The sequence below is a fragment of the Heterodontus francisci genome, chromosome 4 (genome assembly GCF_036365525.1).
Source record: "Heterodontus francisci isolate sHetFra1 chromosome 4, sHetFra1.hap1, whole genome shotgun sequence".
NCBI lineage: Eukaryota > Metazoa > Chordata > Chondrichthyes > Heterodontiformes > Heterodontidae > Heterodontus > Heterodontus francisci.
In genome coordinates, this window is record NC_090374.1 from 39,010,315 (window position 1) to 39,029,526 (window position 19,212).

The 19,212-nt window shown below is 43.3% G+C and overlaps 1 protein-coding gene across 1 annotated transcript in view; it reads left to right on the forward strand.

Moving 5' to 3' along the window:
• LOC137368641 (organic cation/carnitine transporter 2-like) overlaps positions 1-19,212 on the forward strand; it is a 161,010-nt gene that overhangs the window by 90,767 nt on the left and 51,031 nt on the right. Inside the window, exon 7 of the mRNA XM_068028781.1 lies at positions 12,616-12,830. Within this exon, the coding sequence (XP_067884882.1) occupies positions 12,616-12,830 (215 nt within the window). The remainder of the gene's footprint in view (positions 1-12,615; positions 12,831-19,212) is intronic.

The window sequence follows — 19,212 nt, forward strand, 5'->3', positions numbered from 1 at the left end:
GGCAATTTGGAGGGAGGCAGCCCATAAGGAGAACCCCCAAAGAACATTTTATCTTTATATTCTTTGCAAAGGAAAAGGTCACCCATTATCAGGGGGAGCAAAATGCCACAAATGGAAGAAAGGCATCCATAAGGCTCTTGAGGTGGGCATGAGGAGGAAGCTATACAACTCTTGGGCAAACACATTGAAGTGGCAGAGAGATGGAGCAGATGGACAATAGCTGTCAGCACAGGTTGGTGATGGATAGTGGACAGATTAACATGAGTGTGAATTCATTGAGTGTATTCAAAGAGAAGCGAGAAGAAATCCTGAGATTAGCAAACATATAGAAGATAAGTGGATCATTGAGATTGTGTCACTCAATTACTATGGTCTCTTGAAATGTGCTTGATTAAATTTGGGGTAATTTCTCTAGTATTTACTCGTTCCAGGAGTTTTGGGGAAGGGGGAAGTGGGTGATGGTGTTCTGGTTGGACAGCTGGTCGTTACCTGTCCTTTTTCACGTTTTCATATATACATAAACCAGTGGAAAGTTGGGAAAACCCTGCCTAATTCTAAAACAACTTCAAAACTATTCTGCTTGTTAACATTCATACCTTTACCAATATTATCAATTTACTGAACTAAGCCAACCAGTAGATTTCCCATTGCCTCTAGTCACCTAGCAGTGTTTTTGAGTTTCATGTGAAAGCTCAAAGCTCCCAAAAGCATATGCTCTTCAGTCCGAATACTTTTAAAACTGTTTAACTCAAATATCTGTATAGTATAATTATTACTGTGTAGAAGGCAAGTTGAGACTACTTTAATCTTATTTAAATGAGGGAATTTTAACTCCCAAATCCTAATTTATTGTGTAAATTCAGAGGTTCTACAGGCTATAGTCCTGTTAGGTGTATGGCCTGGTGTGGTTACCTGTTTGCAATAAAACTCTTTCATTGTCACCACCCCTCCCTTCTGTAGATATTTAGATCAGAATTTTAGCTGAAGAAAGCAAGCGCTGCTGCTGGGATTGAAAGCGGGTGGCATGGTTGTGCAGGTGGGCCCTGAGTTGCAATCGTGATGTTCTCAGGGCCGGCCAATTAAGGGCCGGCAGGCAGGGGAGGCAGCCAGTGAGCCAGCGGGGGCAGGAGGATGTTATAGCTCCTGACATGTTGGCACCATTTTTAAAAGGCAGCCAGCAGGACATGCTAATGCAGCAGCCCCAGAGGGAGCAGACAGAGAGCCCTGGCAGCAGCACAAATTTAATTCATGGCCAAAAGATAATCAAGGGTCTCTCCAAGATTCAAGAATGCCTCTCTGGAAGTACTTCTTCAGGCTGTAAGGGCATGGAGGCAAGTCCTGTTCCCTCGGTATGGCAGGAGGAGACTGACTGACCAAGCTAAGCAGGCCTGGATGAAGATAGCTGAGGTCAGCAGCTGTGGGATTGTCCCCCTACATTGCTGAAAGAGGGTCAATGACCTGATATGTTTTGGCAAGGTGAGTGCGTTGCTTAATATTAAGCTTGCTGTTATATGTTTGTTCAGTATACTGCCACCTTAGTTAGTCTAGCTAGAGAGATTCTTTAGAATCATAGAAAGTTTACGGTACAGAAAGAGGCCACTTGACACATCGTGTCTGTGCTTGCCAAAAAACACACCACCCAGCCTAATCCACCTTCCAGGATTTGGTCCATAGCCCTGCAGGTTACGGCACCTCAGGTGCATATCCAGGCACCTTTTAAATGAGTTGAGGGTTTCTGCCTCTACTACCCTTTCAGGCAGTGAGTTCCAGACCCCCCACCACCCTCTAGGTGAATTTTTCTCCCCACATTTCCCCTCTAATCTTTCTAACAATCACTTTGAATATACGTCCCCGAGTCACTGACCTCTCTCCTAATGTAAATATACCCTTCACATCCACCCTATTCAAGCCCCTCACAATTTTGTACATTTCGATCAGATCTCCCCTCAGCCTTCTCTGTTCCAAGGAGAACAACCCCAGCCTATCCAATCTTTTCTCATAGCTGCATTTTCCAGTCCCAGCAATATCCTCGTAAATCTCCTTTATACCCTCTCTAATACAATTACATCCTTTCTGTAATGCGGTGACCAGAACTGCACACAGTACTCAAGGTGTGACCTAACTAATATCTTATATAGTTCCAGCATAACCTCCCTGCTCTTATATTCCATACCTCAGCTAATAAAGGAAAGGATTCCATATGCCTTCTTAACTACCTTATCGACCTATCCTGCTACCTTCAGGGATCTGTGGACATTCTCTCTAAGGTCCCTCACTTCCTCTACACTTCGCAGTATTTTCCCATTAATCGTGTGTTCCTTTGCCTCATTTGACCTCCCCAAATGCATCACCTCACACTTCTCTGGGTTGAATTCCATTTGCCACTTTTCTGCCCACCTGACCAGTCCATTAATATCTTCCTGCAGTTTACAGCTATCCTCCTCTCTATCTAACATATGGCCAATCTTTGTGTCATCTGCAAAAGTCTTGATCATGCCCCCTACGTTTACGTCCAAATCGTTAATATATACCACAAAAAACAGGGTACCCAGTACTGAGCCCTGCGGAACCCACTGGAAACAGCCTTCCAGTCGCAAAAACACCCGTCAACAATTACCCTTTTTTTCCTGCCACTGAACCAATTTTGTATCCACGTTGCTACATTTCCCTGGATCCCATGGGCTTTTATTTTTTTTAAACCAGTCTGCCATGTGGGACCTTGTTAAAAGCCTTTCTAAAATCCATGCACTACCCTCATCAGTCTTCCTTGTTACTCTTCAAAAAATTCAATCAAGTTAGTCAAACAAGATCGTCCCTTAACAAATCCATGCTGACTATCCTTAATTAATCTTTCCCTTCTAAGTTACAGTTTATCCTGTCTCTCAGAATTGATTCCAATAATTTTCCCACCACTGAGGTTAGACTGACTGGCCTCTAATTATTTGGTCTATCCCTCGTTCCCTTTTTAAACAGTGGTACAACATTAGCAGTTCTCCAATCCTCCGGCACCACACCTGTATCGAATGAGGACTGGAAAATGATGGACAGATTTTTTATTTATCTTTTTTATTTTATTTTAGAGATACAGCACTGAAACAGGCCCTTCGGCCCACCAAGTCTGTATGACCAACAACCACCCATTTATACTAACCCTGCAGTAATCCCATATTCCCTACCACCTACCTACACTAGGAGCAATTTACAATGGCCAATTTACCTATCAACCCGCAGTCTTTGGCTGTGGGAGGAAACCAGAGCACCCGGCGAAAACCCACGCAGACACAGGGAGAACTTGCAAACTCCACACAGGCAGTACCCAGAATTGAACCTGGGTCCCTGGAACTGTGAGGCTGCAGTGCTAACCACTGCGCCACTGTCGATCATCCACTATTTCCTCTCTTGCTTCTTTTAACAGCCTAGGATAAATTTCATCCGGTCCTGGTGATTTATCAACTTTCAAGGATGACAATTCCATTAATACTTCCTCTCTCACTATGTTTATCACATCCAATACTTCACACCCCTCTTCCTTAACTACAATATCTGCATCGTCTCCCTCTTTTGTGAAGACAGGCGCAAAGTATTCATTAAGAACAATACAACATCTCCTGCCCCTACACATAGGTTACCTTTGTGGTCTTTATAAGTTATGTCAGCTTTATTGAAGTAAACAACACAATACCGGATTTTTCCAGCCCTTGCCGCCAAGGAAATATCAGTTCCCCGGGCATGAAAGTCCAGAAAAATTGGTGGACATCTGGATTACCAATCACCACCACTTTAGTATAATGCTGGGATTTCTGAGCGTTTCCTAGGAGTGAGGAGAGGGTGCAGCCTGGTCAGAGCCCAGAGATGGCACAGGCCCTACAATATTATTTAAATGCCCCAGAAAGGGGTGTTCTCCGCCACTCACATCTTTCTCCAATTTTCCCGTCTGCTGGGCTTTCCAGTGCAAGATCACACAGAAAAGGTTTGACTTTGAACAATTGTTTCAAAATCATTGTCAGCCAAAGTATCTCTGGGGTAAGATTTTAAAGTTGGATTGTACTTTTTTTGCTCCAATGGCTCAAAGTAATGAACCTTGGGAGGAACAATATGGAGAGGCAGTATTATCTCAATGGTGCTATTTTGAAAGGGGTGTAAGAGCAGAGCAACCCAGGCATGCATATTCGCTAATCTCTGAAAGTGGCAGGGAAAGTAATTAAGGCAGATAAGAAAGCATATGGAATACTTGAGATTGGAGAAGCTGGGATTGGTCTCCTTGGAGCAGAGAATGTTAAGGGGAGACCTAATGGAGATTGTAGTGTTTGGCTGATCAGTTTTGATTGCTTGGGCCTCCGGGTGGAACTGCTGAGCAAGAGTGGAACTGTGGGAGTTTTCTGGAAGCTTCCGGGAGACAGTTCAGATCTGCTCTCACAGCTACAGGCTGCTGTTAAGACATGTGCCCAAATCTGTAAGCCTTTTTAATTTATTGTTAATGGGTTTTAAATAAACCAGTTGGTTATTTAATATTTGTGTGATATCTGCAATGCTCAGAGTTAAATCAGATAACAAAATTAAACCCAGTAACCCAGTGTAAATAGAACAGAGATATTCAAAATTGAGCTATTTTGATAGAGCAAAAAGGGAGAAACACTTTCGTCTAGCAAGTGAGTCGCTAACCAAAGGTCATGGATTCATAATTGGAAGAAATAGAGGGGAAATGAGGAAACATTTTGTTACACAGAGGGTTGTTATAATCTGGAATGCACTACCTGAATGGGTGATGGAATCAGATTCCATAGGAACTTTCAAAAGGCAATTTAGGCTTGTACTTGAAGAGGACTAATTTGCAGGGTTATGGGGAATAAGCTGATGTAAATTGAACGGCTCTTTCAAAGAGCCAGCACAGGCACAATGGACTGAATGGCCTCCTTCTGTGCTATTAAATTCGATTCTAAACATACGATTTGCTGATCTGTGTCTCTCAATTTTCATATCTGGCATTGCATTCAATTGTTGGGCCATAGAGTTTTGAAAATCTCTTATGCATAAAAGTGTGGTCCCATCCGCTCCCCAGAGGATGTTTAGATTGATTTGTTATCTCTTGTTTGTCTATGGTCATTGGCAGCCTGAAGACCCTGATCACCATGGCCAGATTTGACACTGACATGCCTGCAATTGTCACTGTTTTCTTTGCCACTACCATTCTGTGCCTTTCCCAGTATGCTTCTCAAAGCATTTAAATACATCCAGGCAGGAAACCATATAGTGTCTGTCAGTACATTAGTTCAATGGGTAAGCTCACTCCTCCAGCACTCTCAGTAGGAAGCCTCACTCATAGACAATATAGGTCAGTGTGGTTAGCCTATCTTATTAGCTTGTTACTATGGTGTTAGCTTTGGCTCAATTGATAGCACATGTGTTTCTATATTAAAAGACTGTGGGTTCAAGTACCACTTTAGGATTTAATTGCATAAATCATGGCTGTGTTATGACCTGGTAAAAAAGAGGTCTAGGGTTCCCTTTTGGCCTTGCCATAATAGGGTTTAATTTTAAACTCACCGTGTTTTAGTTCCCCCTTGGTGAATCCTTGTTCACCGCTTTCCAATTATAAGGCAAAGAATCTTACACAAACAGGCTTTCTTAGGTTTAAAGAAGAAAAGTTGAAAGTTTTGAAACTTAAACTTAAACTCTAATTCGGTTAAAACCTACAGATACACGACGTGCCCCACGCTAGTATACATACATGGTACACACATGCAAATAGAGACAGAAAAGAGAAGAAAAATAAAGTGGAAAGGTTTGAGGCAATATCTGAAGAGTTGTTGTTACGTTTCTTCGCGCTCACTGTAGAGTCCTTGATTGTAGGTAGATCTTGCTTTTTGTTGGGGCCTAGTATTCTTCTTAAACCTTGTTTGCTGCAGGAGACTTTTCTCTCTTGGGATTCATGTGTCTTCAGTGGATTCAGAGGCTTGTGAGAAAGAGATGGGAGTAGGCAGACAGGAGAGAGATCTTCTCAGTCCAGGAGCAAAAAAACACTCTGCCCAAACTGTTTGTACTAATTCAAAAAACTCAGGTTGCCCAGCAGGTTAGTCATGTGACTAGCTGGTTTGACAATGTCCGTTTGTGTATTCGGCCCTCTTAGCAGTCAACCTGGAATGTGAGCTCCTCCACCTTCAATGTCTGGTGATCAAAAGTCCATTGTGGGTTGAATGTCAGGGAATGGCTGCTATATCCTTCCAAACACTCTCTGTTAATATGCAAATGTCTTTTCCATCCATGGCTGATCTGTTTACAAGTCCTTTCTTAACTTCAGTAACAGTATAAATTCAATGTTCATTACAAAATTAATGTGCTGCATTCTTGGCAGCAGGGGGCCTAACATGACAGCTGACAATCCAGTGCTACATACACTATCAGTGGTGTTGTTGTTTGGATGAAATACGAAAACCAAGACCCTGTCTACCCTCTCAGGTGGATGTAAAAGATCCCATGGTGTCATTTTGAAGAATAGCAGGGTGTTATCACCAGTGTCCTGGCCAATATTTATTCCTCAATTAACATCACAAAAACAGATTATCTGGTCATTATCACATTGCTGTTTGTGGGAGCTTGCTGTGTGTAAATTGGCTGTCGCCTTTCCTGCATTACAATAGTGATTACACTTCAACAGTACTTCATTGACTGTAAAGCACCTCGGGTGGTGGTTGAGAAAAGCGCTATATAAATGCAAGTCTGTCTTTCTTTTTATCTATGGCCCTCTTTGAAGTGTGCATTTCTGCTCAGAACATGTATTCAGTGAATTTACTCAGATATCTTTATTTAGGCTTATGTTGGTAAACTGTTGTAGCTATAATAAAAAAATTAAATTAGTGAACACTGAAGCTAATGAATAACAGTCAACACTGAGTTTTTAAAGACCCAAGTCATGCATAACTAATTTGCTTAGATTTGTTAAGGAAACTTGTCAATCTCCAGTGACATTGCGCACAAGGGCACTTTGCAGATCAAGGAGAGTTAGCGGGCTGGGATTAAGATGGATTAAGGTGAAGATGGAGAGAAGGCTAATGGGAGAGGGAGGAAGGGAGAGTGAGAGGATGTGGGAAGGCAGAGAGGAAGAGAGTGAGAAGGGGACTGGGGATTAAATGAGCTGGATGGGAGAGAAATAAAGGAAGGAAGGGGAGAAAAGAAGGGTATGAGAGATGAAAGGGAGGGAAGGGAAGGGAAGGGGCAGATGATTTGAGAGAAGCAATGAAAAGAGGAAGAGGAAGTAAGAGAAGAGTGGAGAGGAGGGATGGAGAGGTGGGATGTGGAGAGGAGAGAATTCTGTGCTCTAGTTACCAGCTCTCCTGCTAGTGGAAACAGTCTCTTCTTAATTACTTTATCAAAATGCTTCATAATTTTGAACACCCCGATTAGTTCTCCTCTTACCCAGCAATGTTAGATAATAGAGCCTGATTTTAACTGTGCAAGTGAATGGGTTTTGAATGAGTTAAAATCTTGTCCTCGGAGTGCACAGTTGACCTTGTCTCCTATAAGGACTAAAAAGCAAGGTCCCTGTAATCCCAATTTCTTCTTATTTTGGTGGAAAACCAGCAGAACCCCTGTGGAAATGGCTTAAAATGGTCATTATACTATTTTCCTGGGAGTTTCATGAATTTCCTGCTGAAGTTGTGGAGAAGCCCAGAAGAATCCCTAGAGATTTTCAGGTCAACTGTTTTTCACATTAATGGTGTCATATAATTGTAAGTTATTGTTACAGGGAAAAATATACAACATATTTCCCTCATTTTTCTCTGATTATAACGCATCCTCACTTACTTGGGCAGCTATATTATATCCCAACATTACTTCAGGCATAAACTTTAATGTCTGGGAGCTGATGAAAAGTCTCCCTATTCAATTTTGCTTCCCCAGCTGCTGGCCTGATTTTCCTCCCTGCCCCTTAAAGTTATGCCAGTTTCCTGGAAATTTGGGGCCAATATCTTTTAATGTTGTCCCAAAGCAAGTTGACAAGTTGAATAATATTGGTTTAATTGTAAGTAACATTAATGAAAATTGCCATGAAATTTACATTTATGTAAGTAAGGTTGGCCAATTGGGACAAACAGATTTTGTACCAGTGAGATGCACAGATGTTATCTGCTTCATCAGCTTTGCCCAGACCAACTATGTTAACATTCTTCAAAGGAACTAAATCATTGTGTTTGTCCAGCCTGCACACTGACATCCAAATTGTCAATATACCTGATAAACATGAATGATTTTTAGTTTCCTTGTTACATTTAACGTGGACATTTGACTAAATTGTTTCATTGCATAATTTCTTAAAATTATGAAGAGATTTGATAGGATAGACATATAGGCCAGAATTTTACAATGGGCAGGGGGGGAAGCCGTCCGCAAACTGAAAAGTCGGTGGCAATCGCGCCTCTGCCAGGCCTGGGGATCCAGACCCAATTTAACAGTCCCCAGGCCCTTAATTGGTCTTTGGCAGCGGTGGCCACTGCTGGGACTGCAACCCAACTGAAGAATTAAGATGTCGGGGAGCAACGGAAAATGGATAACCTTTTGGGGCCTCACCGGGAATGATCGGATGGGCCCCATGAGACGCTGTGGCCAACAGCAACAGCAGAATTGTACTCAACTACAATCTGTAACCTCATGACCCAGCATATCTCCCACTCTACCATTACCATCAAGCCGGTGGACCAACCCTGGTTCAATGAAGAGTGCAGGAGGGCATGCCAGGGGCAGCACCAGGCATACCTCAAAATGAGGTGTCAACCTGGTGAAACTACAACACAGGACTACTTGCATTGCAAACAGCTTAAGCAGCATGCGATAGACAAAGCTAAACGATCCCATAACCAACGGATCAGATCTAAGCAGTCCGGCCACGCCCAGCCGTGAATGGTGGTGGACAATTAAACAACTAACTGGAGGAGGTGGCTCCACAAATATCCCCATCCTCAATGATGGGGGAGCCCAGCACATCAGTACAAAAGATAAGGCCAAATCATTTACAACAATCTTTAGCCAGAAGTGCCGAGTTGATGATCCATCTCAGCCTCCTCCTGAAGTCCCCAGCATCACAGATGCCAATCTTCAGCCAATTCGATTCACTTCACATGACATCAAGAAATGACTGAAGGCACTGGATACTGCAAAGGCTATGGGCCCCGACAACATTCCGGCAATAGTACTGAAGACCTGTGCTCCAGAATTTGCCACACCTCTAGCCAAGCTGTTCCATTATAGCTACAACACTGGCATCTACCCAGCAATGTGGAAAATTGCCCAGGTAGATCCTGTACACAAAAAGCTGGACAAGTCCAACCCGGCCAATTACAGCCCGATCAAGCTACTCTTAATCGTCAGTAAAGTGATGGAATGTGTCATCGACAGTGCTATCAAGTGGCACTTGCTTAGCAATAACCGGCTCAGTGACGCTCAGTTTGGGTTCCTCCAGGGCCACTCAGCTCCTGACCTCATTACAGCCTTAGTTCAAACATGGACAAAAGAGCTGAACTCAAGAGGTGAGGTGAGAGTGACTGCCCTTGACATCAAGGCAGCATTTGACCCAGTGTGGCATCAAGGAGCCCTAGCAAAACTGGAGTCAATGGGAATCAGGGGGGGAACTCTCCATTGGCTGGAGTCGTACCAAGCGCAAAGGAAGATGGTTGTAATTGTTGGAGGTCAATCATCTCAGCTCCAGGACATCACTGCAGGAGTTCCTCAGGGTAGTGTCCTAGGTCTCACCATCTACAGCTGCTTCATCAATGACATTCCTTCAATCATAAGGTCAGAATTGGGGATGTTTGCTAATGATTACACAATGCTCAGCATCATTCACAACTCCTCAGATACTGAATCCGTCTGTGTAGAAATGCAGCAAGACCTGGACAATATCCAGGCTTGGGCTGATAAGTGGCAAATAACATTTGCACCACACAAGTGCCAGGCAATGGCCGTCTCCAACAAGAGAGAATCTAACCAGCTCCCCTTGACATTCAATGGCATTACCATCACTGATTCCCCCACTATCTACATCCTGAGGGTTACCATTGACCAGAAACTGAACTGGAGTAGCCATATAAATACCGTGGCTACAAGAGCAGGTCAGAGGCTAGGAATCCTGCTGCGAGTAACTCACCTCCTGACTCCCCAAAGCCTGTCCACCATCTACAAGGCACGAGTCAGGAGTGTAATGGATGGGTGCCAACAACGCTCAGGGAGCTCAATACCGTCCAGGACAAAGCAGCCCGCTTGATTGGCACCCCATCCACAAACATTCACTCCCTTCATCACCGATGCATAGTGGCAGCAGTGTGTACCATCTAAAAGGTGCACTGTAGCAATTCACCAAGGCTCCATAGACAGCACCTTACAAACCAACGACCTCTACCACCTAGAAGGACAAGGGCAGCAGATACATGGGAACACCACCACCTGCAAGTTCCCCTCCAAGCCAGACACCATCTTGACTTGGAACTATATTGCCGTTCCTTCACTGTCGATGGGTCAAAGTCCTGGAACTCCCTTCCTAACAATACTGTTGGTGTACCTACCCCACAGGGACTGCAGAGGTTCAAGAAGGCAGCTCACTACTATCTTCTCAAGGGGCAATTAGGGATGGGTAATGAATGTGGGCCTAACCAGCATTGTCCACATCCCAGGAATGAATAAAAAAAACATTTAATTCTGCTTTATCTGTAACACAGCATCCACCTCCTGTTGTGCCATATCCTCCTCCTACTTTCCAGGTTGTAGGCACAGCTATTGACTCTGTGCCTCTCCCTGGCAACAGTCTGAGATGAAACCAGACTGTTCGTAACCTAGGTGTCATACTTGACCCAGAGATGAACTTCCGACCACCTATTCATGCCAACACTAAGACCGCCTATTTCCAACTCTGTATCATCGCTGACTTCATCCCTGTCACAGCTCATCTGCTGCTGAAACCCTCATTCATGCCTTTGTTACCTCTAGACTTGAATATTCTAACACATTCCTGGCCGGTCTCCCACATTATACCTCCCTAAACTTACTGCTGCCCCTGTCTTACCTCGCACCAAGTCCATTCCCCTATCACCTCTGTACTCGCTGATCTACATTGGCTCCCGATCTAGCAACGTGTTGATTTTAAAATGCTCATCCTTGTTTTGAATTCCCTCCATGGCCTCGCTCCCTCCCTATCTCTGTCATCTCCTCCAGCCCCACAACCTACCGAGATATCTGCGCTTCTCTAATTCTGATCTCTTGAGCATCCCTGATTTTAATCGTTCCACCATTGGTGGCTGTGCTTTCAGTTGCTTAGGCCCTAAGCTCTGGAATTCCCTCGCTACACCTCTCTGTCTCTCTACCTCACTTTCCTCCATTAAGACATGCCTTAAAATCTACCTCTTTGACCAAGCTTTTGGTCATCTGACCTAATAACTCCTTTTGTGGCCCAGTGTCATATTTTGTTATATAATGCTTCTGTGAAGCATCTTGAGATGTTTTCTTACATTAAATGTGCTTTATAAATATATGTTGTTACTGTTGTTGTGGCCTGCTGTGCTGCTTCAACTTCCACCATTAAGTGCTCCTTTGCATTCCTGCTGCTGCTGGGCAGGTTGCCAGCTCCGCTGCACACCCACTTCCAGGAAAAGCCCAAGGAGGCGGGAACGCGTTGGGGAGATGGCCTGATGCTTTTAGTTCTAAAATTTCCAGCCTCCACAACAACCCCTCCTCCCCCACCACCCCACCCCCACCCCAACCCCCACCAGCTCCTCCAAATCTGCCACCACAGGACTGGTAAAATTCCAGCCTTTATCTCCCAGGTCTTACTTTGCTATCAGGGCCATAGCATTTATTAGTTCACAATGGCAAACTTTTCCAAACTGCCCAGTCCAGAACACTTACAATGTTATACCCTTTACACCTATTGAGGTTAGGAGCAATTTATGGAAAAAAATCATTATTGCTTTGCGGTCAATCATAATCCACCAATTGTTTAAGCATATACATTATGTTGGAAATTACATTATATTAAATACTCATTAATGTAACTTTGTGAAGAACAATAAAACTACTAAAATCAATACCAATATTTTGCTGTTCACACCTGACAGAGTTAGTCTTGGATCCAATTCTTTGCTCAATACACAAATTCATTGAAGAGAGATTAAAATTTAGCAGCCACATTGGTGTAATTCCGTAGAAAGTCCTTTCATTAATTTGTCTGTCCTTGTATGGTTGCATTTGGACCCAGGCTAACTAACATTAGTACAATTTAGCAGCTTTAATTGTGTTGCAAACAAATTCATAAGTAACAAATGATCTTCTTTTGAATTTGTGCTCATAAAATGTTGCAATCACAATGAGTCCAGATACCAAAGCAATGAGATCAGGATGGGAAACACTGTCATCATTGAGATTTGCATTTGTTTTTCCTTTAGTTCTTAATTAGCCATTCTAAGTTTTACTAATGCAACTTCTTTTACCCTGAAGGTGTCAAAGAGTTCCATTAAAGTTAGTGTCCATCAGGCCTGACGACAGTTTTCCATGACTGACCTGCCATCAGTCTATAAGTGATCTGACTTTAGTGAACATTTAAAGGTTTTGAACAATGATTTATTTTTCTTATAGGATGATTGCCACCATTGGTTACTATGGATTATCCCTCAATACTTCCAGTATGCATGGAGATCCCTACATCAACTGTTTTGTCTCTGCGGCTAGTGAACTGATAGTATATGTGATAGTCTGGATGTTGATGCGTACCTCACCTCGACGGATCGCCACTGCTTCCATGTTATTACTTAGTGGTGGTGTTCTGCTTCTGATCCAGATTGTTCCTTCAAGTAAGAACTCAAAGAATGTATTTTATTTTAAACATAGGTGTTCAATTTCCCTCTGAGGGCTCAAAAGGTCCTTGCAGCCTACTCACTAGCTCGGAACAGCCTTTCTCTGAAGCCCTGTCCTTAGGTCACCATGATCAACCTGAAACAAACTCACTAGCTCCTTAATGTATCTCTACAACTGACTCCCTTGGTCCTCACCGTATCTCTATAAATGACTCCCTCAATCCTCACTGTATCTCTATAAATGGCTCCTGCGGTCCTCACTGTGTCTCTGTAACCAGCTCCCTTGGTCCTCACCGTATCTCTGTAAACGGCTCCCTAGGTCCTCACAGTGTCTCTGGAACCAGTTCCCTAGGTCCTCACCATATTTCTGTAACAAACTCCCTAGGTCCTCACTGTATCTCTGTAACAGGCTCCCTCGGTCCTCACTGCATCTCTGCAACCAACTCCTTAGGTCTTTACCATAACTCTGTAACCGATTCCCTCATCGTATCTCTACAAGCAACCCGCTAGATCCTCATCGCATCTGTACAACTGACTCCCTAGGCCCTAACATTATCCTTTGTAACTAACTTACAAGGTCCTCATTGCATTTAGAGTCATAGAATCATTTACGGCACAAAAGGAGGCCATTCGACCCATTGAGTCCATGCCGATTCTCCATGGAGCTATGCAGTCAGCCCCACTCCCCGGCTCGATTTCCATAGCCCTGCAAGTCTACTTGTCTCAGGTGGTCGTCCAACTTCCTCTTAAACTCATTGATCATCCTGGGCAGCAATTGGCCAACAATGAGTAGCACAGTGGTTAGCACCGCAGCTTCACAGCTCTAGCAACCTGGCTTCGATTCTGGGTACTGCCTGTGTGGAGTTTGCAAGTTCTCCCTGTGACTGTGTGGATTTCTGTCGGGTGCTCCGGTTTCCTCCCACAGCCAAAGACTTGCAGGTTGATAGGTAAATTGGCCATTGTAAATTGCCCCTAGTGTAGGTAGGTGGTAGGAGAATTGTGGGGATGTGGTAGGGGATATGGGATTAATGCAAGGATTAGTATAAATGGATGGTTGTTGGTCAGCACAGACTCAGTGGGCAGAAGGGCTTGTTTCGGTGGTATATCTCTCTATGTATCTATCCTTCCTTCCACCATCCTTGAGTTCCAAGTCATTACCACCCGCTGTGTAAAAAAGTGCTTCCTCATATTCCCCCTGCATCTTTTGCCAAAAACTTTCAATCAGTGTCCCCTAGTCTGTGTACTATTTGTTAATGGGAACAGTTTTTCTTGTCTGACTTACCTAAGCTTGCCATAATCTTGTTCAATGCTATTAAATCTCCCCTCAATCTCCTTTGTTCTAAGTAGAACAAATACAGCTTTTCCAACCTAACCTTGTAACTAAAATCTTCCATCCCTTGAGCCATTCTGGTAAATCTCCTCTGCACCCTCTCAAGGATTCTCACATCCTTCCTGAACTGTGATGACCAGAACTGGATACAATACTCCAGTTGGGGCCTAACCAGAGCTTTATAAAGGTTCAGCATAACCTCCCTGCCTTTGTACTCAACGCCTCTATTTATGAAGCCCTAGATCCCATATGCTTTACTAACCAATCTTCCAATACAGCTCTTCCTTCCAGTCTTTGGTTCCATTCAACCCTTCTCATTTCATTGAAATTAGCCCTCTTCCAATCTCGACATTCTACCTTATTTTGTTCCTTGATATTCTGCATTACTAGTTTAAATCTTGTGATACACTCTTACCCAAGTGCTCCCCCAACAGACACTTGGTCCACTTGGCCCACCTCATTTCCCAGGTTCAGCAATGCCTCCTCTCTAGTTGGGTTGGGAACATACTAATCAAGGAATTTCTCCTGAACACATTTTAGAAATTCCTTCCCCTCCTTGCCCTTTACTCTAGAATTATTCCAATCGTTATTTGGGTAATTAAAGTCATCCAATATCATCATTCCATAGTTCTTGCATATCTCTGTGATTTCCCTGCAGATTTGCTCCTCTATCTCTCTCACTATTTGGAGGCCTATAGAATGCCCCTAGTACTGTGATCATACCCTTTTTGCTCCTCAACTCTAACCAAATGGATTCTGTCCTTGCCCCTTCAAGGACTTCCTCCTTTTCCAGCACTGCAATGTCTTCTCTAATTAGTATTGCCACCCCACCTCTCTATTTTCCTTCTCTATCTTTTCTGAACACTTTATATCCTTGTGTATCAAGCGCCCAGTCCTTGCCATTTTTAATCCACTTTTCCGTTATTGCCACTTCATCATATTCCTGTACTATTTGTGCTTGTAGCTCACCAACCTGATTCACCACACTTTGTGCAGTTACATATGTGCATTGCAATCCTGTCTTTGCATTCCTTGTAGTCCTTCTCAGTCCACTGCCATCGAATATGGAACTACTCCCTTCCCTAGTATTGTCTAACACTCTCACTCTGCCCCCACCTAATACTTTGCTATTTCCTACTCTAGTGCTATCTGTCTCTTCCAACTCTCTGTGCACCTTGGTGTTCCTCTCTTGCATTATCTCCTGGTTCCCACACACCTGCCAAATTAGTTAAAACCCTCCCTGATATCACTAGCAAATCACCTTGCAATGACATTTGTCCCAGCTCTGTTCAGGTGCAACCCATTTGGCTTGTACAGGTCCCACCTTCTCCAAAACTGATCCCAGTGCCAAAGGATTCTAAAGCCCTCCCTCCTGCACCAACTTTCCAGCTATCTTTCTTTTCTGCAACTAACTCCCAGGGTCCTCACTGTATCTATGCAGCCAACTCATTCTGCTTCTATGCAGCCCACTTCCCATTTCCCTCCAGTCCCTGGCAACCCACTAGCCAGCTGCCAATGTTCCTGTGCCGCCGCCCTTGGCTCCCCAAAGTTTATAGGTGATAAAAGCAATATAAATTATTTTAGGAGTAATCTATACAAATGTGTGCACGTTGAAGGGAGGTCTAATTTGGGGTATCATATGCATGGGTATTGAAAATAAATGGATACAGACTCCACTAAAATATGATGGCACTCCAGAGCATAATTTGAAACACCTAGAAATTGCATGCTGAATTTTACACAGAATTTGAATAATCTGGGTGGAGATTGGCAGAAATTTAGGGTGGAACTCGTTTCTACCAGTTTAAAGGAAGGAAATGCTACCTTCTGTTGGAGCAGTTTGTTTTTGTGCGCATTTTGGTTTTAAATAAAAGAAATTACAAAACAGTTGATGCAATCAAATAATTTTGGCAGGAAGAAGATTAGGAAAGTAATAGTGATAAAAGATTTTATAGTTAGAGGAAGAGACAGGTGTTTCTGCGGCTGCAGGTGTAAATACAGGATGGTATGTCGCTTCCCTGGTGCTAGGGTCAAGGATGTCACTGAGAGGTGGCAGAGCACCCTGAGGGAGGAGGATGAACAGCCAGCAGTCGTGGTCCATATTGGTACCAATCTGAGCAAATTGTTGGAGTTGCGGGCTGACAAGTCCCTGGGTCCTGATGGACTTCATCCTAGGGTCTTAAAAGTGCCTAGTGAGATAGTTGATGCATTGCTTTTAATTTTCCAAAATTCCCTAGATTCTGGGAAGGTTCCATAAGATTGGAAAATAGCCAATGTAACTCCTTTATTCAAAAAAGGAGAGATAGAAATCAGAAAACTACAGGCCTGTTAGCTTACCATCTGTCATAAGGAAAATGTCAGAAGCTATTATTAAAGACGCTTGGGCACTTGGAAAAATTCATGGTAATCAGGCAGAGTCAACATGATTTTGTGGAAGGAAAATCATGTTTAACCAATTTATTGGAGTTCTTTGTAGAAGTAACATGTGCTGTGGATAAAGGGGAACCAGTGGATGTATTGTACTTAGATTTCCAAAAGGCATTTGATAAGGTGCCACATCAAAGGTTATTGTGGAAAATAAAAGCTCATGGTGTAGGCGTAACATATTGGCATAGATAGAAGATTGGCTAGCTAGCCGGAAACAGAGAGTAGGCGTAAATGGGTTATTTTCCGGTTGGCAAGATGTAACGAGTGGTGTGCCACAGAAATTAGTGCTGGGTCTCAACTTTTTACAATTTATATAAATGACTTGGATGAAGGAACCGAAGGTATGGTTGCTAAATTTGCTGATGACACAAAGATAGTTAGGAAAGTATAATGTGAAGAGGATATAAGGAGGCTACAAAGGGATATAGATAGGTTAAGTGAGTGGGCAAGGATCTGGAAAATGGAGTATAATATGGGAAAATGTGAAATTGTCCATTTTAGCAGGAAGAATATAAAAGAAACATATTACCTAAATGGTGAGAGATTGCAGAGTACTGAAAGGCAGAGGGATCTAGGTGTCCTCGTGTATGAATCACAAAAGGTTAGTATGCAGGTACAGCACATAATTAGGTCAGGTAATAGAATGTTATCACTTATCGCGAGAGAAATTGAATACAAAAGTAGGGAGGTTATGCTTCAGCTATAGAGGGCATTGGTGAGACCACATCTGGAGTACTGTGTACAGTATTGGTCTCCTTATTTATGGAAGGATGTAAATCCGTTGGAAGCAGTTCAGAAAAGGTTTAGTAGACTAACAGCTGGAATGGGCGGGTTGTCTTATGAGGAAAGGTTGGACAGCCTCGGCTTGTATCTGCTGGAGTTTAGAAGAGTAAGAGGTGACTTGATTGAAACATATAAGATCTTGAGGTGTCTTGACAGAGTGGATGTGGAAAGGATGTTTCCACTTGTGGGAGAATCTAGAACTAGGGGTCACTGTTTAAAAATAAGGTGCCGCCCATTTAAGGTAGAGATAAGGAGGAATCTTTTCTCTCAGAGGGTTGTGAGTCTTTGGAACTCTCTTCCTCAAAAGGTGGTGGAAACAGAGTCTTTGAATATTTTTGAGGCAGAGGTAGATAGGTTGATGATAAACAAGGGGCGAAAGGTTATTGGCGGTAAATGGGAATGTGGAGTTGAGGTTACAATCAGACCAGCCATGATCTTGTTGAATGGCGGAGCAAACTCGAGGGGTCGAGTGGCCTACCCCTGCTCCTAATTCATATGTTCGTATGTTCGTAGGTAGAAAGAGGGGTGAGGTCCTGCAGGCAGCTAGAAAATGAACTAGCAAGCAGGACCTCAAAGGTAGTAATCTCTGGAATACTCCTCCTGCCACATGCTGGTATCAAAATAGGAGGATAGAGCAGACGAATGTGTGGCTGGAGATATGGTGCAGAAGGGAGAGTTTTAGATTCCTGGGACATTAGGACTTGTTCTGCTGGAGATGGGACCTCTACAGGCTGGACGAGTTACATCTGAACAGACCCGGGATCAATGTCCTTGCAAGGCAGTTTGCTCGAGCTATTGGGGAGGGTATAAGCTAACATGGCAGGGGGAATGAGAACCAGGAGGTAACACTAGGGAGGAAAAACAAGGTGCACAAAGAATTGGGAGAGACAGATAGCACAAGAGAAAGAAATAGTAAGATATTAAGTGCGGTTGGAGTAAGAGGGAAGGCAATTTAGTTTACTGTGCATGTATGTGAATGCACGGAGTGTGGTAAATAAGGTTCATGAATTGCAGGCACAGGTAGCCATATGGGATATGATGTTGTGGTGATAATGGAAACCTGGATCAAAAAAAGGGCAGGACTGGGTACTAAATATTTCTGTAAACAAGGTGTTCAGGAAAGATTGGGAAGGAAAGAAAGGAGGAGGGGTGGTAGTATTGATTAAGGATATGTTGCATAAAGAATGTTGCAGTGCTGGAGAGAGAGGATGTCCTAGAGGAGTCAGGGACAGCATCTATTTGATTAAAACTCAGAAACAGTAGAGGTACCATTACACTACTGGGTATATACCATAGGCCACCAACTAGTGGAAAAGATATAGAGGAAAAATTTGCAAGGACATTACAGAGAGGTGTAAAAACTATAGAGTAATTATAATGGGGGCCTTTAATTATCCTAATATAGACTGGATAGTGGTAATGAAAAGGTCAGAGAAGAGGAAGAGTTTCTAAATTGTGTCAGCAGAATCTTCTACATCAACATTTCCAGGCTAACGAGGAAGGAGGCATTGCTGGATCTGGTTCTGGGGAATGAGGTGACTCAAGTGGATCAAGGGGAAAATTTAGGGGACAGTGATCATAGTATCATAAGGTTTAGGCTGACTATAGAAAAGGACAAAAGGAAATCCAGAGTAAAAATAATTAATTGGGGGGGTGGGGGCGAGGCAATTTCAATGGGATGAGAACAGATCTGGCCCAGATAAATTGGAATTAAAGGTTGACAGGCCAAACTGTAATTGAACAATCGGTTTCCATTAAAGAGGAGATAATTTGGCTATAGTTTGGGTACAATCAAGATACATTGCCGTGAGGGGGAAAGGTGGGGCAAAAGCAATAGAG